The 18020-nt window shown below is 43.7% G+C and overlaps 1 protein-coding gene across 4 annotated transcripts in view; it reads left to right on the forward strand.

The window, feature by feature from the left end:
- MAK (male germ cell associated kinase) overlaps positions 1-18020 on the forward strand; it is a 45595-nt gene that overhangs the window by 13963 nt on the left and 13612 nt on the right. For all 4 annotated transcript variants that reach the window (XM_084794866.1, XM_084794869.1, XM_084794868.1 and 1 more), the window contains exons 3-10: positions 2860-2914; positions 3721-3842; positions 5771-5850; positions 7693-7825; positions 9940-10111; positions 11285-11452; positions 13075-13386; positions 17680-17852. In XM_084794866.1, the coding sequence (XP_084650992.1) occupies positions 2860-2914; positions 3721-3842; positions 5771-5850; positions 7693-7825; positions 9940-10111; positions 11285-11452; positions 13075-13386; positions 17680-17852 (1215 nt within the window). The remainder of the gene's footprint in view (positions 1-2859; positions 2915-3720; positions 3843-5770; positions 5851-7692; positions 7826-9939; positions 10112-11284; positions 11453-13074; positions 13387-17679; positions 17853-18020) is intronic.

The raw sequence follows: 18020 nt of genomic DNA on the forward strand, positions 1-18020 counted from the left end.
GGCGAGGACGACGGGGTTGGTGATGAAAGGTTGGTCACCGGAGCAGGGGCTCATGCCAGCAGACTGTCATAGGAGGCTCACCATGGAGCAGGGACTCTCAAGCTTCCTAACGTTGCAACCCTTTAACACAGCTCCTCATGTTGTGGTGACCCCCAAGCACAAAATTATCTTTTCTTGCTACTTTGTAACTGTAATCTTGCTACTATTATGAATAGGAATGTAAATATCTGATATGCAGATGGTCTTAGGTGACCTCTGTGAAAGGGCCGTTCCATACCCAAAGAGGTTGTGGCCCACAGGTTGAGAACCATGTCCATAGAGCGTGCGCTTCATGAGTTATTAGTGCTGTTACTATTTTCAGGTGCTCAACAGCAAGACCCTTTCTAGGGAACCTGAGAGCTGAGTAGTTGAGAGCAGTGAGAGGAAATGGGGCAGGGGTGGGGGAGGAGACTAAAGTCGTGAATCTTCTGGAAGGACTTGTGGGCCTTTAGAATGGGCCAGGAAGAAGGGCAAAGCAATCTACTGTCAGGAGGGTGTCCCCGTAGGGAAGTGTGGTTGATGGGTAGTGATTGCTGAAAATAAGAGTGAAGATGGTACAGTTCAGCTAAGTTATCGTGTCTACTGAATTATAAAAATTACCTTGAGTATGTTTTTACCCGAGATCTAAAGGTCAGATACGTTTTAAATATATATATATTACATTTATTATTATTGCATGCCACTGTGTGCAGGTGGATGTCAGTGGGCAGCTTGTAGGAGTCAATTCTTTGCTCCTACTACATGGGTCCAGAGGACTCTTAATTCAAGTCACAAGGCTTGGCAGCAATTTTCTCACCATGCCATCTCACCAGTCTGAAGATAAAATACTTAGAAAATTCTGAGATCGATTTTTAAAGAATCGGCATCTCATATGTGTACTTTGGGATGCGCATTATCATTTTATTAAACTAGTTTTCATATATGGCTTTATTTGAATTGATTTTTTTACTTTAAAGCCATTATGGTAGATTTATCTTTTGGAAAGCAACAACTTTCTAGAAACCCATCACACGGTAAAGTATCTTTGGTAAGTTCTGAATTTCATCAAGCCATTTCATAAGCTTCCTTATAGGGCCTGAATGAGTCTGAATGAATTTCTGGTTCCATAAAGATATTTTTAAAATAATAGCGGTGACACCCTTCATGTCTCATGACAGGTCAAAAATAATTCGTAAAAATAAGAATACCTAAGTTTTCACTAAACTCTGTAGTACGGACTTTAATGAGAAGGCATTTGAGCCACAGAGAGGCCATCCAAGGCCATATGTCTATGAGCAGCTGAGCAAGGATTTGTTCCTAGGCTGTGCAGTTCCACAGCCCACGTGTTGACCTCCCTCTAGCTGTCAATTCCTCGCCTGATTTCGCACGGGTGCACTATAACTTTATGAGGCCCTGCATTATAGGAATTAGCCCACTTAAATCAAGTACCTCTGAGCTTCCCGGTGACCCATAAATCGTCAATAGGAGATTGTGTCAAAACACTCAACGAAGGCAGCTAAAGGAGGACAGGCTTATCTTTGCCTCGTGGCTGTAAAAAGGATGAAGGCATGGTGGCAGGCTGGTCATATGACCGCAGCAGTTATGAAGCTGAGTGAGATGAATCCAATCACTTTTTTCCCTTTTTATTCAGCCCAGGATCCCAGCCTGTAGGTTGGTATCACCCACATTCAAGATGCTTCTCCCCCTCTTCAATTAAACCCTTCTGGAAACACACTCACACACCCACACAAGGAGCTATGTCTCCTTGGCAATTCTAAACCTAGTCAAGTTGACAATGAAGACGAGCCATCCCAGAGTCAGACTACCACATACTGGCACGGGTATAGTTGGGTGGTTTGGTTTGAGGGAGGGTTGTTTTGTTCTGAGACAAGGACTTACTATGTAGCCCTGGCCGTCTGAAACTCACTATGTAGGCCGGGCTGGCCTCAGACTCAGAGATCTGCCTGCCTCTGCCTCCGCCCAACCCTCGCCTCCGCTTCCGCCCCGCCTCCGCCCCGCCTCCGCGCCCGCCCCCTCCCGCCTCCGCCTCGCCTCCGCCTCACCTCTGCTTCCGCCCCGCCTCCGCCCCACCTCTGAGTGCTGGTGTGTACCTCCATGCCTAACACATAGTTGTTCTTGTCTCCTGTTCCTTTTGGGGACAAAAAAAATCCATTCACATAAAAACATAACCTATTTGTTGTATATGTAGTAGAATGACTTTAGTGCGCTAAACAGCCCTGCTGTCTCTAAAGGGCAAGTGAGAAAAAGGCGCTGACGTCAGCTCCCAACCCCAACCCCACAAGGAAGGAAAAAAAAGAAAAAGGAAAGAATTCTCTTTTCAGGTTTGAGTGCCTTGTGGTTTTGCTTTGTTTTTGTTTCTTCTCCTGGTTTAAATTATCTTATGGCCTCTTACCCAAAGCTGAAGTAATAATGTAAAAGTTAGCAGGTCAACTCTTTCACTGAATTTGCTACCAGACTTTGCCGTTCTCACCCTACCCCACCTCTGAAGTATATAGTGTTTGTGTTGATCTTTTGAGTTGCAGAAAGGAAGGAAACATGCAAGGGGGAAAAATCAGTTTAAAAGAAAAATCACAAACTGACTTAAATAAGGTTAAGAACTCTCTCAGAAAGGAAAGTTCCAGGGTGGCATGCCTGTGCTGAAGCAGAGCGGCAGCGGGCCAGACATGGCACCAGGAGGTGGTGCAGGAAGGAGGGGATTTCCTTCTGCGGAGGAAGAGTGCTGCCCAAAGAGAAGCCATAATCAAGAACACCAGAAGTGGCGACATTTCGTTTCTTGGAACCTTCAGTCCTGAGCACTAAATGTCCCCTCGTTTGTTTCAGGATGAAGAGAAAGTTCTATTCTTGGGATGAGTGTATGAACTTGCGCGAAGTTAAGGTAAAGAGGTCAAGCCCCAGCATACACCATATCCGAGGAAGCAGTGAAGACTGTTCTAGAGCAAACGTTCTCAACCTCCCCAGTGCTGCGACCCTTTAATACAGCTCCTCACGTTGTGGTGACCCCCCAACCATAAAAATTACCTCGTTGTTACTCATAACTAATTTTGCTACAGCTAGGAATCATGACGTAAATATCTGATATGCAGGACATCTGATCTGCAACTCCCCCAAAGGGGTCATGACCCGTAGGTTAAGAACCGCTGTTCTAGACTCTTCCAAATGCATCCAAAATGTAACTGTATCCACCCCTTTCCTTTCCACTCTTGAAGTCCTTCCCACTGCTCCTTGCTCCCATTTTAGTGGGAAACACAAAACCACCAGGCTTTCTGCTATTTAAAGATGACTTTGAAAGTCGCATGCTTTAAGGAAACGCAACCTTTTAAATCACGGCATCCCATTTTCTTGCGTTTTATGCTCTGTGACTGGGGCGAGTGTTTGGATAGTGTGCCTGGAGTCTGACATGGGCAAGTCAGAAAGCCAGGGTAGAGCTGCTTTAGAAGATGAAGAGGGAAAGTGGCAGCTAAAATTCGAGGCAGCTGTTGTTGACTTGGTCGCCCTTTTCACTCAGTTCTCCTTGCGTAAATCATTTAATGTTTGCCTTAAATTAGTGTAGATATTAACTTGAAATTTATTAATAACTCTAAAACAAATAGACAGTTACCTGAGGTAACTAAGTAGCACGATTAAGGTCCCATGACTGCTACAAATCAGCCTTAAGAACTGTGTTGCTATCCTGTTTTACAGTCCCTGAAGAAACTCAATCATGCCAATGTGATTAAGCTCAAAGAAGTTATAAGAGAAAATGACCATCTTTATTTTATATTTGAATATATGAAGGAAAACCTCTATCAGCTAATGAAAGACAGGTATGTCTTTGTTCTATGGGAACCATATTCCCCTGCCATTTTGTCCTATAAGTTCCTTGGATCCTTTCAGTCCATCATACTTGATGATAGGATGATTTATAACTCAGAGGCAGATTTAAATGAATCGATACTGTTATTTCATCAAAGGGTAGCATGTGGCATTGAAGAACCAGGTATGGCAGAGCTACCACTCCACTCGCCCACCGCAGTTCCTTAGCAGCCAACATAAAGACATCACAGAGCCTTCCAACCACCCGTCCCCTTTTGGATGAGGGAATCTATAGTCTTATGCTCAGGAGTAAAGCTGGCTGCAGGCAAAAATGAAGACTTGCCTTCATTGTCCTTTCAAGCATCCTGTGAATGAGTTGTAAATAAATGAAGAAAGGAATAAAGTAACTTTAAAGAAAAGAGGAGCGAGGAGCTGGGGAAAACGGCTCAGCTGGGCAAGCATGAGCTCTGAGTTCTGATCCAGGGGACCACCCAGAACAGCCAGGAGGATGGCTATCAGGCCAGCATGGGGGAGCGAGACACCCAACACTGACCTCTGACCTCTACAAGTAAATGCACACCTGCATACACCCACCCTGCCCCCCCACAAGGGATCTGATGAAGTCATTCACTAGAGATATAATAAAGATAGCACTTACTGTTACCAGCCAGAAGGGAATTCTCACTTTAGTATTCAGTTATTGGTCATTTTAGTTGGTGACCTGACAAATCTATTCTTGCACCCTTAATTTAATCTTCATTGAGGCCTTACCACGGACTTCGTGTAAATTCCACACCTAAGGTAGTAGCCACTGGTCTCATATGACTTCTGAGCCCTTAAAGTGATTACATTGAACTGTACTATAATGCAAAATAAATTATACACCAAGTTTTGGAAACTTAGTATATACTGGCCAGGCACGGTAGAGTCACACGTGTAATCCCAGCACTTGGGACATGGAGGAAGGAGGACCAGAAGACAGAGCCACCTTCAGCTATGTAGCATCTTTAAGGCTAGCCTGGGCTACATAAGACCATCCCTCATGATACTAAGAATAACGGTGATGGCAACGCAGCTTTGTGTTGACCACTGTTGAAATAAGCTCACCTTTTAAACTAAGTGGAACAGTAGAGATGGAGAAAGACCAATAAATAGATGCCGAGAAGTGAAAAGTTTGCGGTTTCTATGGTATAATAATAGATGGCTGTAGGTAAGAATTATACATTGTATAGTTTGAAATATAGAAGAAAGGCTTTTTGAAGTTTTTCCATAACAAAATGATAAGTGTTTGAAACATAAATATTTATCCCCATTTCAACATTATATACCATATACATCCATGGAAATATCACATTATATACACATTTTTATATATTTTACAATTTATGCATTTTTGGTAGTCAAAATCAAATTTTAAGTTTCATGTTTTGTTTGCTTTTTGTTAAATGTAACTGCTAAAAATAATTAAACATGGCTCTCATGTGTATTTTTGTTGGATGGTACCAATATGCAATATTAAACTGAAGCCTGGGAAGATGTGGTGGTACAAGCTTGTAATCCCAGCACTGGGGAGGTTGAGGCAAGAGGATAGTAAGTTCAAAGCCAGCCTAAGCTTTACAGCAGGACCCTATCTCTAATCAACAAGAAGGACTCAAAATGTGCAGGTCCTAATTTTCAGAGCCTTCATACTTGTTTATTGATGCTGGTAGTTTCCCCCATGGTATTTGGCTCTTATTTGGACTATTTAGATTTTAACTCTTGAATATTTGTATAAGACATCCACTGTTGGATTGGAGGTTTTCTGAAACATTGCAACAAAAATCCCTATATTCATATTTTAAGTGACAGCATTACAGTTCTATTCATAGAGGCTGCAAGGCAACAGGAGTATCAGCCTTGTTCATTTTTGGTTGGTTAACAGACTATTCATTTCTTCCAGAAACAAGCTGTTCCCTGAGTCAGTCATCAGAAATATTATGTATCAAATCCTGCAGGGGCTGGCATTCATCCATAAACACGGTACGCTTCTTCATAGTCTCACTCCTGTTTCCATGGAGTGCTATCAAGGCCACACATAGGAATAACCTGCCTTCTCCTAAGTTATGCCTGACTTTGTCATCTAAACATTATATTTTAATTGTACATAGATGTCTATTATCTATAGAAGATATTTTAGAAGTCTGATAATCAGAGCCTCTCACCTCTCCTCCAAACTCATAGAAACTTTAAAAAAAAAAAGTCTCTCTTGTGAGGGTTTTGGCAGGCTATGGAAAGAATTCTCTTTTTAGACATAAGTCAAAAGTAACCAGTCTCATTTGATGCACAGTACAGAGAAACCCTGGGTGGCGCGGTAGTTTTGTGTTGTGATTCCAGATTGTGGCTAATTTTTTTTTTCCATCGGTCTGTTCTGTTTGGACAGAATGGAGCTGTGATTTTTTTTCTTCATGTGGGGGATGCTTTTTAGACCAGGCTTGCCCTGAGGACCTGCTCCCTTTCTGTTCTCTCAATGACAGTCTTCCCTCTAAACTTACTATGGAAAAGATTAGAAGCCTTTGATCAAGCATGGCTACTTGCCTGGTGTGGTGGCGCACACCTTTAATCCCAGCACTGGGGAGGCAGGCCTGACAGATTGCTGTGAGTTTGAGGCCAGCTTGGTCTATAAAGCAAGTCCAGGACAGCCAAGGCTACACAGAAAAAGAACCTGTCTCAAAACAAAACAAAACAAAACAAAAAAGACAAACAACACGGCTACTCACAGGGACTTAAGTAATGTGTAGTGCCTGTGTGTGGTGTTTTATAGTTGTCCTTAGCATTAACATTTAGTTACTTCTGTTCTCTGAGTGGGATTGAAGATGGAATCTCTTATTCATTTAATTTAACTTATGTGATTTTGTATGTCCATTAAACTAAGATAATTATTAGCTCAGACATTTAGTACATTTGCTATTATTGAGTGTCTGTTTAGAATCACCGGACATTTGGGTATGTAGTCAAAAAGGTTTATAAGTTTGTGTCATGGTATTGATGCACTTGGAAGCTAGGTAGACAATATTGACAGTTAGAGGGCCAGCTCTCAAACCTCCACAGAATACTTTTGCTGCTACCCACAGCTCATCTCCCTAATGGCGTCTTCAGAATCCAAGGCCTGAGCCTGCCTTAGGGAGACCCTCCTTAAAGCTGACCCGCAGGGACAGCCCTCATGGTCTCCCTGTCCTGCTCTATTCCCTCTGAGCTGCCCACTAGCCTCTGTAACTGACCATCTATTTTACATATTGAGCCGGTAATAATGAACATTTTCATTATTGGGTTTTTTCAAAGTCTTAGCCACCAGGGGAAAGTGAACTGTTAAGTAAATGAGGAGATTAGTTAAAATGTGTGGAGCTCTTTTGTCCACAACCTTTTCAAATATGTGATTAAACTCAGGAGTCTTGTGCTGAGCTGCAGTGTAACCGCGGTAACAAGACCAACTATGCTGACTCATGCTGAGTCAACTGTACCACCTCCTCACTACCACAGTAGTGAGAACAATACATCCAAACTCCATAAGACATAAAAATATGAGGAGATGGCCACAAAGGCCTCAGTATCTATCCCTCATATGTACCTACTGAAGTCACTAATTAAAAGTACAAGTCAAATGGGCAGTTATTTTTTACTGCTCTTATATGTCATATGCACCTTTCCTAAATTATTCTGAAAACAAGTTCCCACAGCCCTTTACTTCTGCCACAGAAAGCATTTCCTCCTTTACCCCATGTTGCTAAGGGGAGGGCTCGGGTATATTTATATAAAGCAAAGCATCATGTGGTGGTGATAACGGACACGATGATTTAGTGCACTTTTCCTGTCTTGTTTGTGCAGGCTTTTTTCACAGGGACATGAAACCTGAAAACTTGCTTTGTATGGGTCCAGAGCTGGTGAAAATTGCTGATTTTGGACTTGCAAGAGAATTAAGATCACAGCCACCGTACACTGACTACGTGTCTACCAGATGGTAACACTTACGTCAAAGCTCTCCTGTGCTGCATAGTTACTTCTCTTTCTAGGGTGCCCACATTGGGGATTTAAGACTAAATACATAGATTTCATATTCTTTTTTTTTTTTTTTTTTTTTTTTTGGTTTTTTTCGAGACAGGGTCTCTCTGTGTTAGCCATAGCTGTCCTGGACTTGCTTTGTAGACCAGGCTGGCCTCGAACTCACAACGATCCACCTGCCTCTGCCTCCCGAGTGCTGGGATTAAAGGCATGCGCCACCACGCCCGGCCTAGATTTCATATTCTTTACAGAGAAGAAAGAATTGGCTCATGGCTACTCCAATGAAACAAGAGAAAGAAAGATTTCACTCAGTCATTCAACAAATAACACTGAACACCTACTGTGTGCTAAATATTACTATAGGCACTAGGAACACATGGCCACAAACAAAACAGAGGAGGACTCTCTGCTCCACAATGTCTGTATGACAGCCAAGACACAAATAAGCTAAATAGTATGAGTTACCAAAACCGACGTCACAGTCCCTATTGCCCGTCAATATGGGCATTCCACCCAAGGGAAGGAGAACAGGACGGCCTAACAGTGACATACAGAGTTAACACCGAGAGCAAAGGGCCACAGAAAGAAAGAGCTGCTGCTGACTGTGCCATTTGCTTCAAGTGCAAAGCCAGGGAAGGCTGTGGGTTTACGTCAGAAAAGTGATTGCATGAGTCTTCGGGGATACCAGTAGCATGTATTTCTTGATCTGATTGTCAGACCTATGAGTGCATTTTATTTGCAGGAAATTTATCAAGCTATGCTTGTGAGTTTCAGTGCATTTTCCTGTGTACATATTTGCAAAATCAGGTGTGTACATATATCATATGGCCATACATTATTATAAACAAAATAACATGTGGAGAGGAGTCAAGAAGTTGGGGTCAGTGAGGAAGGAAAGAATGTTGATACATAATAAATATTCTGAGACGGGATTTCTCTGTGTGGCCTTGGCTCTCCTGGAACTCCCTGTGTAGACCTGGCTGGCCTCAAACGCAGAGATCTGCCTACTTCTGCCTCCCGAATGCTGAGATTAAGGTCGTATGCCACCTCAAGGTGTAGTACTTTGTAACAGCCTTGACGTTATGAAAAATGCTTTCTGAAGGAATTATTTTGAAGGAAATATCCCATCAACAAACTGTCTCCAAAACCCAACAAACTGTAACGTTAGTAAGAAAAACAGAAACTGGCACTTTTCTGTCCATCAAGAGAAGCTAATGATGAACATACACAAAATACGCATTGGCATTTGCTGTCTACCACAAGGGGCCACCATTGCTGACACAGTGCAGACCGGAACACACCAACATCCCAGGCAGCGTTACTATACATTTGAAAAGTTAGTGAATGTACAAAGAAACTGCATGAACATGATGGTGTTGAAAACAATGAAAGCAGTAGAATCCCAGCGCTTGGAAGACAGAGGCGTGTAGATCTCTGTGAGTTTGAGGCCAGCCAGGTCTACACAGAGAAACCCTGTCTCAGGAAGAAAAAAGACAGAGGAAGAATGAAATTGTGTCATATTTAGGAAAATGGATTGGACTGGAGACCATGTTAAATGATGCAGCCAGACTCAGGAAAACAGCTGCTGAGCAGAAGGAGATGAGCGGGGACTGGGGGCCAGAGGTGCCTACCACTTGCCTCTGCTCTTATAGATTCAAAATAGTATTATCTATGTGAGGAAGTATAGCAACAGTATAGGCATTTTCAGTGTGATTTACAAAAGGAAAAACAGGAAAAGAAGTCCACTATCAAGGACAATCCATCTTTCCTTTTTTAACCTGTGTGTGGACACATACACACCTGATCGCTTTTGTCCATGGCTCTTTCTGAACACTTCAGGGAGTATTCGCCCTCCTGGTTATCTGTTTGAAGACCTACCTCAAGCCACACAACCATCTCCTCTGCCTCTGTAGCACCCTACTAACTGTGGTCAGGAAATAGGTGTCATGCCCAGAGTCCCTGCCACACAGAAGGCACTTTGTCCTTGGGCCTTGCTGGAAGCTAGGAGCAGACAGTTGCCTCCTGCTGTCCGTCCACTTGTGACATTACCTGTACTGCTTTCTGTTCCCACAGGTACCGTGCTCCTGAAGTTTTACTAAGATCTTCCGTGTACAGCTCACCCATTGATGTGTGGGCTGTGGGAAGTATCATGGCCGAGCTATACACATTCAGACCGCTCTTCCCAGGGACGAGTGAGGTTGATGAAATCTTTAAAATTTGCCAAGTGTTAGGGACTCCCAAGAAAGTAAGTACTCTAGTCCCCAAGTAGTCGTGACCTTTGAGTACCCCTCACTTGCTACTTTGCTTTTGTGTGTGTGTGTGTGTGTGTGTGTGTGTGTGTGTGTATGTGTGTGTGACTTCTGATTATTTCTTACACTAGCAGAGGTGTGTAATATTTTCAGTTTCAAATGGCCTTATACTTTAATGGTTTCTTACAAACATTATTATTTTATTGGGGAACAATAAGGATTGAAAGAAGTCAGAACCCCAGATTTGAAGGAGGAAAAGGTATTTGCTTTCCCTTAAAAAACATAAGGGGACGGGCTGTAAAGATGGCTTAGAGGTTAAGAGCACCGCCTGCTCTTCCAGAGGTCCTGAGTTCAATTCCCAGCAACCACATGGTGGCTCACAACCACCTATAACGTTATTTGATGCCCTCTTTGGCAGATAAAGCACTCAAATACAATAAATATATATATATTTTAAAAACATAAGGGTAGAGTCTGCCGAGACCTTAAGTTTGGGCTGCTGTTCGTGACTCCAGGACAGGCCACTAAGACTTCTCTGCTTGCTCTGTGACTGCCCATCCCCCCATTCACTAGCCACTGAAACCTAAACCTTATTTTATTTTATCCCTTTTCTGTCTTCCACTTCTATCTCTGCTATGGTATTCTACTGAATTCTGAGTACCTCTCCATGGCTATTGCCTTCGGGGTAGACCTTACCTTCTAAGATGCAATGAAGAAGTCTGTGTAAGTGCAGCCTGATTATGCCCGCACTGGCCTTCTACTTGACAGGGGAATGAGCTGCTAAGGCAGAAGCTGATTGCATTTCCCTCCCACCGGTGCTCTAATGCTGGACTCACTCTGATGTGTAGTGGGGTCTTCACAGGAAGCAGCCTCTTTGTAAAGCTTTTGTCCTTATCTATTCAGTCACCAAGGTGCCACTGAGACTAAAAACCAGAAGGAGTTTCACATTTTCACATCTATAGATACACCTTTTCATTTTCACCCTCTCTCAGGTCCATGTCCTTTCTACAAGGCGTCTGGTATTTTATTTGAACAGTATAAGGCTCAAGCATTACAGCTTTCACACATGGTTTCTTTGTCACTCCTGTGTTGTTATATACATCAATTACAAACCCACCTTTCTCTTTATGTATATCTTTATGTATATCTTTATGTATATCCTTAAACAGAGTGACTGGCCAGAAGGACACCAGCTCGCATCCTCCATGAATTTCCGCTTTCCCCAATGCGTTCCTATAAACCTGAAAACTCTCATTCCCAATGCCAGCAGCGAGGCTATTCAGCTTATGACAGAAATGTTGAGCTGGGACCCAAAGAAGCGACCAACTGCGAGCCAGGTGAGCAGCTCTCCCAGGGACAGCTTTTTAAATTCATGAGGGTCTTTTTTTAAATTACGTATTTTATGTGCATGTGTGTGTGTGCCTAAGTATATGGATGTGCACCACGTGTGTACAGAGCTCACGAGGCCAATAGATGACATTGGATCCCCTGGAACTGTAGCTATAGGTGGCTGTGTGCCACCATGTAGGGGCTGGGGACCAAACCCAGGTCTTCTACCAGAGCCGCCAGTGCCATCGCTCCAACCTCTAAATTCGTAAAGTTTTGGAATTTTACAAAAGCATCAATTATCAACCAATGTTTCACTAAGATCAATAAGTGCTAAAACCAGCCGGGCGTGATGGCACATGCCTTTAATCCCAGCACTTGGGAGGCAGAGGCAGGTGGATCGCTGTGAGTTCGAGGCCAGCCTGGTCTACAAAGCAAGTCTAGGACAGCCAAGGTAACATAGGGAAACCCTGTCTCCGTGCCCACTATATGCAACAAAGCGATAGCAAGGCATCCTGCAAATGGAGCCACTGCATGGTCTCATGTGGTCTCAACCAGCCAGGAAGAAGGAAACCACTCACAATAATTCTGGGTATGGCCTGCCCATCAGGCACATGTCTCTTTTGGGTGATGCACAGAGGACTTCTTTGGTTGAGGGGCAGGATTCTTGTTCCCTGGGTAGATACATCAGAAAATTGGACTGCAGTAAGAGTTTAGCCTGTGAACCACAAGAGGGCAGCATTGGGGCACTTTGTACCACAAATCTCTTGGTCTTTAAAATACTATCCCTTTGTTTGCCGATGGCTAAATTAACAAAGATGATAAGTGTTATTGTTTAAATTTAATATAAATTCCATTTGAAAATTATTCCCCAGTTTTTAAATTTTTAGTGTATGTGTTTCCTAAAGACCAGGCATATTTGAACATGAACAGGTAATTGGAGAAGAGGGCTAGGGTGCAGCTGCCCTGTGATAAAAGTCACTGCAGCAACAGTCCTGGCATAGGAATACATCACAAGAGACTGTGCGTATCTACTCAGAACCTAAGCCATTAAAAACAACAGCGTATATAAATACTTGGTACCATGATGAGAAAACTGTGGCTATGAAAGAGGGACTAGCAAGAAGGCTCGCAGGGTAGTCTTTGCTGACCTCCTGAGGGGACAGAGAGATGGCTCAGTGGCTTAGGGTACTTGCTGATGTCCTGAGTTCAATCCCTTGAGCCCACTTGGAGTTATTTATACTTTGGCTAGAGAAAAAGTCTCAATCCACCTTGCCTACAGCAGTATTATAAGTTAGCAATTTATTTAAAAATTTAAATTTTTTAAAAAAGGGATTAGACAAAATCCAAGGAATGCACATAGGTGGATTTAGCTCTGTCTTCTGGCCTCAGTTCTCCGCATTACCCAGCCTGGTATTCCCTACAGAGATCCTCTCTGCTTGGCCTTTGTTAATGTAGAGTTCATGGTTAGCATGTGTGAGGCCCCAGGTTCAATACCCAGAACTCCCACCAGGAAACCCATTGCTAATAAATAGTGAGCGGTTTGCCCTATATTAAGGATACATACAATTTAAACCTGGAAACATTCTGGTTAGCTACATTGATGTGATATGACATTTCCACGCTTTTCCAGGCATTGAAACACCCATATTTTCAAGTCGGTCAGGTACTGGGCTCTTCGGTACACCACCTGGACGCAAAACAGACTTTACACAAGCAGCCGCAGCCACTGGAGCCAAAGCCGCCATCCTCGGAACGGGATCATAAACTTTTGCCAAACATAATTGATCATCCTGTCGGGCAACCCCAGCCAAAACAAGGCCACCAACCATTGCAGACCATCCAGCCACCACAGAACCCAGCCATCCAGCCACCTCCAAAGCAGCAGGGTCCCCAGAAGCCACCACAGACAATGTTTCCAAGTATCATCAAAACCATGCCAATGGTGAGTCTAGCCAAGAATGGCACAGCCTAGTGCAGTTTGGACAGGAAGCTGCCAGGAACCACAAGGTAGATGGTCAGCGCCCTTCTAACAATGGAGTGTAGGTGGCACTTGTTCTGGGTCAAAGGCCCTGCTTTCCTTGGTTGAGGTTTGGCAAGAGATGAGGTAATATTTTAAGATGATAAGAAGAAACCTCCAGAATAAAGGACTAACGTTCATATGGTACAGGCATCTTTTAAGAATTCACAGGAGTACTGGGCACTCATAGAGTACTGATCCTAAATAGTAAGGGTTTTCCTATGAATTTCACACTGTTATTCACTAATAACAAACACAGACTGGAAGGTTTTTTTAAAAAATATTATTTTAATATAATTTAAAATTTTAAATATATATAATTTAAATTTTTGATATTATATGATTATATTTTTTCCTTCCTCTCCTTTCCTCCAAACCCTCCCTTAGTCTCTTTCAAAAGCATGGCTTTTTTCTCTAATTATTGGCATGTGTGTGCGTTCCCAAATATATAAATACAACCTGTGCAGGCTGCACATTACGTGAATGCTCATGTTTTCAGGATGACTGTTAGTACTGGCTCTCTTCCCACGCAGATTTTTTTCAAACTTTGTATCTGGTTCCTGATCACTCCCCAACAGCTCTCACCATCTTTGCATGAGCCTTCACCACCTCCCGCTAATACCAAACGAGTCCTAACATACTGCTAATTTCTGTTTCTTGTGTTGTATAGCATTTTCCCTTTCTACTAGAGTACAGGCTGGATGACATTAAAAATATGCCTGTTTTGCTTATTAGTGTAACTCCAGAATCGAGAGGGTGCCTACCATGGGGTCTAATTTTAATATTTTCTGGAAAAATGAGTAGCCTCCAGGGTCCAGAAAAGTCTCCATCCAGCTCTGAATATTAGAGAGAAGGAAGAGTGTGTCTCTCTAGTGTGTAACAGAAGGGACAGTGTGGCTCTCTAGTGTGTAACAGAAGGAACAGTGTGGCTCTCTAGTGTGTAACAGAAGGGACAGTGTGGCTCTCTAGTGTGTAACAGAACTCTAGTGTGTAACAGAAGGGACAGTGTGGCTCTCTAGTGTGTAACAGAAGGAACAGTGTGGCTCTCTAGTGTGTAACAGAAGGGACAGTGTGGCTCTCTAGTGTGTAACAGAACGGAGAGTGTGGCTCTCTAGTGTGTAACAGAAGGAGTCATTCTTCCAGAAGGGCAGCCTCGCAGGTATTTGAAATGCCGCTGGATAAACTGTCCCCAGCTCCCTCACATGCTCTGCAGATGATGACTCCTGTTCTGCGGGCCCATTAGTCCCTCCTCATTCTGCCTGCCAGTCAGAAAGAAGCTGCTCGTACATACCATGGAAGGTCACGCAGGATGAATGTCTTCCAACCTTCCAGGAGTGGAGGGCCACTCAGGCCATGGAAGGTGGCATTTCCTCTTCCCCATTCCAAAGGCCACTGGATACTGGTGCACACTGAGAGGAAAGGAAGGAAAGTTCATGTTTACTGAGCAGTTCGTAAGAACTGTGCACTGTTTGGCCTCTGGGTGTACTCACCAAGTTACGGGACCTACTCCCGAGCCCTTCATCCCTATATAGCTCACATGGGCCGCAGCTGGGATGGACAGTCCATCCATGAAATGCTTCTGCATATCACACATTGTGAACTCCCGCTTGCATATTCCTTTTCTAGGGTTCAAAGGGTTAAAGGTCTCATGTCACCTCTTTCTTCAACACCGGTTTTCTCTCCTGATCCAACAGTCCTGACATCTGTGGATTTATTTAGTCATCTGTTTCTTCTCCTGTATCTTCATGATGAACAGAAAAGCAGGGTGGACAGCAACTAGAACCTTCTAGATTGGCATCAATATGCTGATCACTCATTAAATTACTAGCATGTACTGACCCACTTTTATTGGCCTCTGATTATTTCATTGTTGATCGCGAAAACTTTTGACACCAGTTTGATTAATGCTCGCGTGCATGCACTTCCTACCACATCAGATCGAATCACAGCTCTGTGAGAAGAAAAAAAAAAGTGGTGGCTTATATGGCCCACGTTTCCTAGAATTTCTGCCCTCACTCTATGACCAAGTGTTGGCAGGGCTTGCAAACATTTACTTTCTACCTTAAAGGCACTGCCTGTACCTGCCACCTTCCAGTCTTCCCAAACATGCACTGTCACCCTGTCTTTACTGGCATAGCCTGGCAGGAGGCAGCATTCAGCGTCACACTAAATGACAGTCAGCTGAGTGTCATCTTCTGCTAACTCCCTGCATCCAGAGCTTTGTCTTTTAATTCTGTTTGGTTTCAAAAGCGTTCCTCCCAACAAAGTAACAGCTCGGAGGCTGCCAGGCACTGTTTCCTGCTGTCACCTGGCCAGGTGTCAGCAGCTCTAGTGGAGTCATTCTGTCTAAGCTCCGTTCCTTATTTTGAAGAAATTTTGCGTTTTCCAGTTCACATGGCCCATACCACTTTATCAGTTTATTGGAAACCACCCACTGTCTGTCTGAAGCTTATTCCTGTTAATAGGGACACTAAGCTACGACAATTAGACGTAAAATTTAAAACTTGGGTGCATGTGCATTTCTTGGGGAGGGGCACTCAGGAGGACCCTTGGGAATCCATTCTCTGTTTCCACCCTGCAGTCCCTGGATTGTCAGTAAGTGACTTGACACCCAGCTCGCCCCACCCACCTCAGATCGCCCCACCCATCTCAGAGGCCCTACATTTTAAAGTCATAGCAGCCCTTACCCTTTCTGAGTCCACTGGAGTTACACTCAGTGAGTAAAGCCAGAAACCTGCCGCTGTGGCTTGAACAATAGAATATTTTCTCACATAAAACAAGAAGCCCATGGTGATCTACCTAGAGCACTGGGACCTTCTCAAGGAATGGGACTCTCTGGCTCTGGCTCCACCTTGTCAGCAAGGGGTCCAAGACACTGAGCTGTCTCTGTCTTCCAGTGCCATCCCCTCAGCAGTGCGTGTGTGGGAAGAAGGCTTTTATGCATTGGCCAGAAGGTACCATCTGCATTTTAGAGAGGACAGCATGAACGACACAGGGACTTGCCCACCTCATGTCCTTCAGCAGGTCAGGAAGGCTCACATCTAAGTCTCGGTTTTCTAGATTCTTTCATCTATGAAAGGCCACCCCAGAACCTTGGACCTCAACCACCCGGTAATGGTCAGTTTTAATTGTCAGTACAACACGCACAGTCTAGGCTTGCTTGGGACGAGAGTCTCAGTGAGGGATTGCCTAGATCCAGCAGGCCCAGGTAGATCTTTGGCAATTATCATATATTCCCTGATGTGGGAAGAGCCAGGCTGTGAGCCGGGCTAAAACTAAGTGAGCCATTCCTTGTTTCTGAGTCCTGTGCTATATTAAAAAACAGAGAAGGAAAAAAGAATGAAAGAAAGAAAGAAAAAAACCACAAACAAACAAACAACAGGATGGCAAGCTGAGCAGCCTGGAGGTGCACATGTATCTCGTCACTTTCTGCTCTTGACTGTGGGTGCAGCTAGCTGCTTCAAGTTCCTGCTGCCTTTTTCTCAGTTTGTAGGGTTGGGCAAAGAAGCATCAGGGTGCCGGGTTGGTTCTAGGCCCTTGTGCACATTACCCATAGGCTCTACCACTAAGCTATATATATATATCCCTAGCCTCCTTACAGTACCGTCTACATTAACATGTTTATATACACAAGCATTAAACGTCTCCCTACAGTTACTGACAATATTCAATAAATAGCATGTGGAACTCGTTTTTTGCTTATGAACAACAACAACAACAACAACAAAAAGCTGCACTGGTAGGCTAGAGCATCTAGGTTCCTGTAAATACATTCTGTGATGTCCACATGATGACAGTAGCCTGTGGCTGCGCTTCTCAGAACATGCCCTGACATTGAGTAACACCTACTGGTAAAGGGAAGGATCCTTGAGAACTTACTGTCTGATATAATTGCTCATGCAAATCTTAGATGATTTAAGACTTTAGTGGTGCTTCCCCTTGGTGGGGAGGCCTGGTGACACTCAGAGGAAGAGTAAGCAGGCTACCAGGATGAGACCTGATAGGCTGTGATCATATGGTAGGGTAAGAGGTCCCCTTCTGTCACAGACCTAGGGGAGGGGAATAGGGTGAAAGAGGAAGGGGAGGGAGAGGGGAACAGGAAGATACAAGTGAGGGGATAACAATTGAGATGTAACCTGAATAAGTTACTTAAATAAAAAAAGAAAAAAGAAAAAAGGAAAAAAAGACTTTAGTGGCAGATTTTGTTTTTCACCACAGAAGCCAGTCAACACACTGGGCCTTAAAGGAGCCCGGAGACGATGGGGTCAGACAGTCTTCAAGTCTGGGGACAGCTGTGAGGACCTTGAGGACAGCGACTTTGGAGCCTCCCATTCCAAGAAGCCAAGCATGGGTGCCTTCAAGGAAAAGAAGAAGAAGGAGTCTCCATTTAGGTAAGATTGCACATTCACTGGGGAAATGTATTTTACTGCACACTGACTTTATCTCTCCTATTAAATCCAATGACAACAATTAATACTTTCTTCTACAGAACTCAGAAATCTATTAATTTATTATATATATAGTGTTCTGCCTGCATGTACACCTGTAGGCCAGAAGAG

The sequence above is a fragment of the Acomys minous genome, assembly GCF_964271855.1.
Source record: "Acomys minous genome assembly, chromosome: 9".
NCBI classification, from domain to species: domain Eukaryota; kingdom Metazoa; phylum Chordata; class Mammalia; order Rodentia; family Muridae; genus Acomys; species Acomys minous.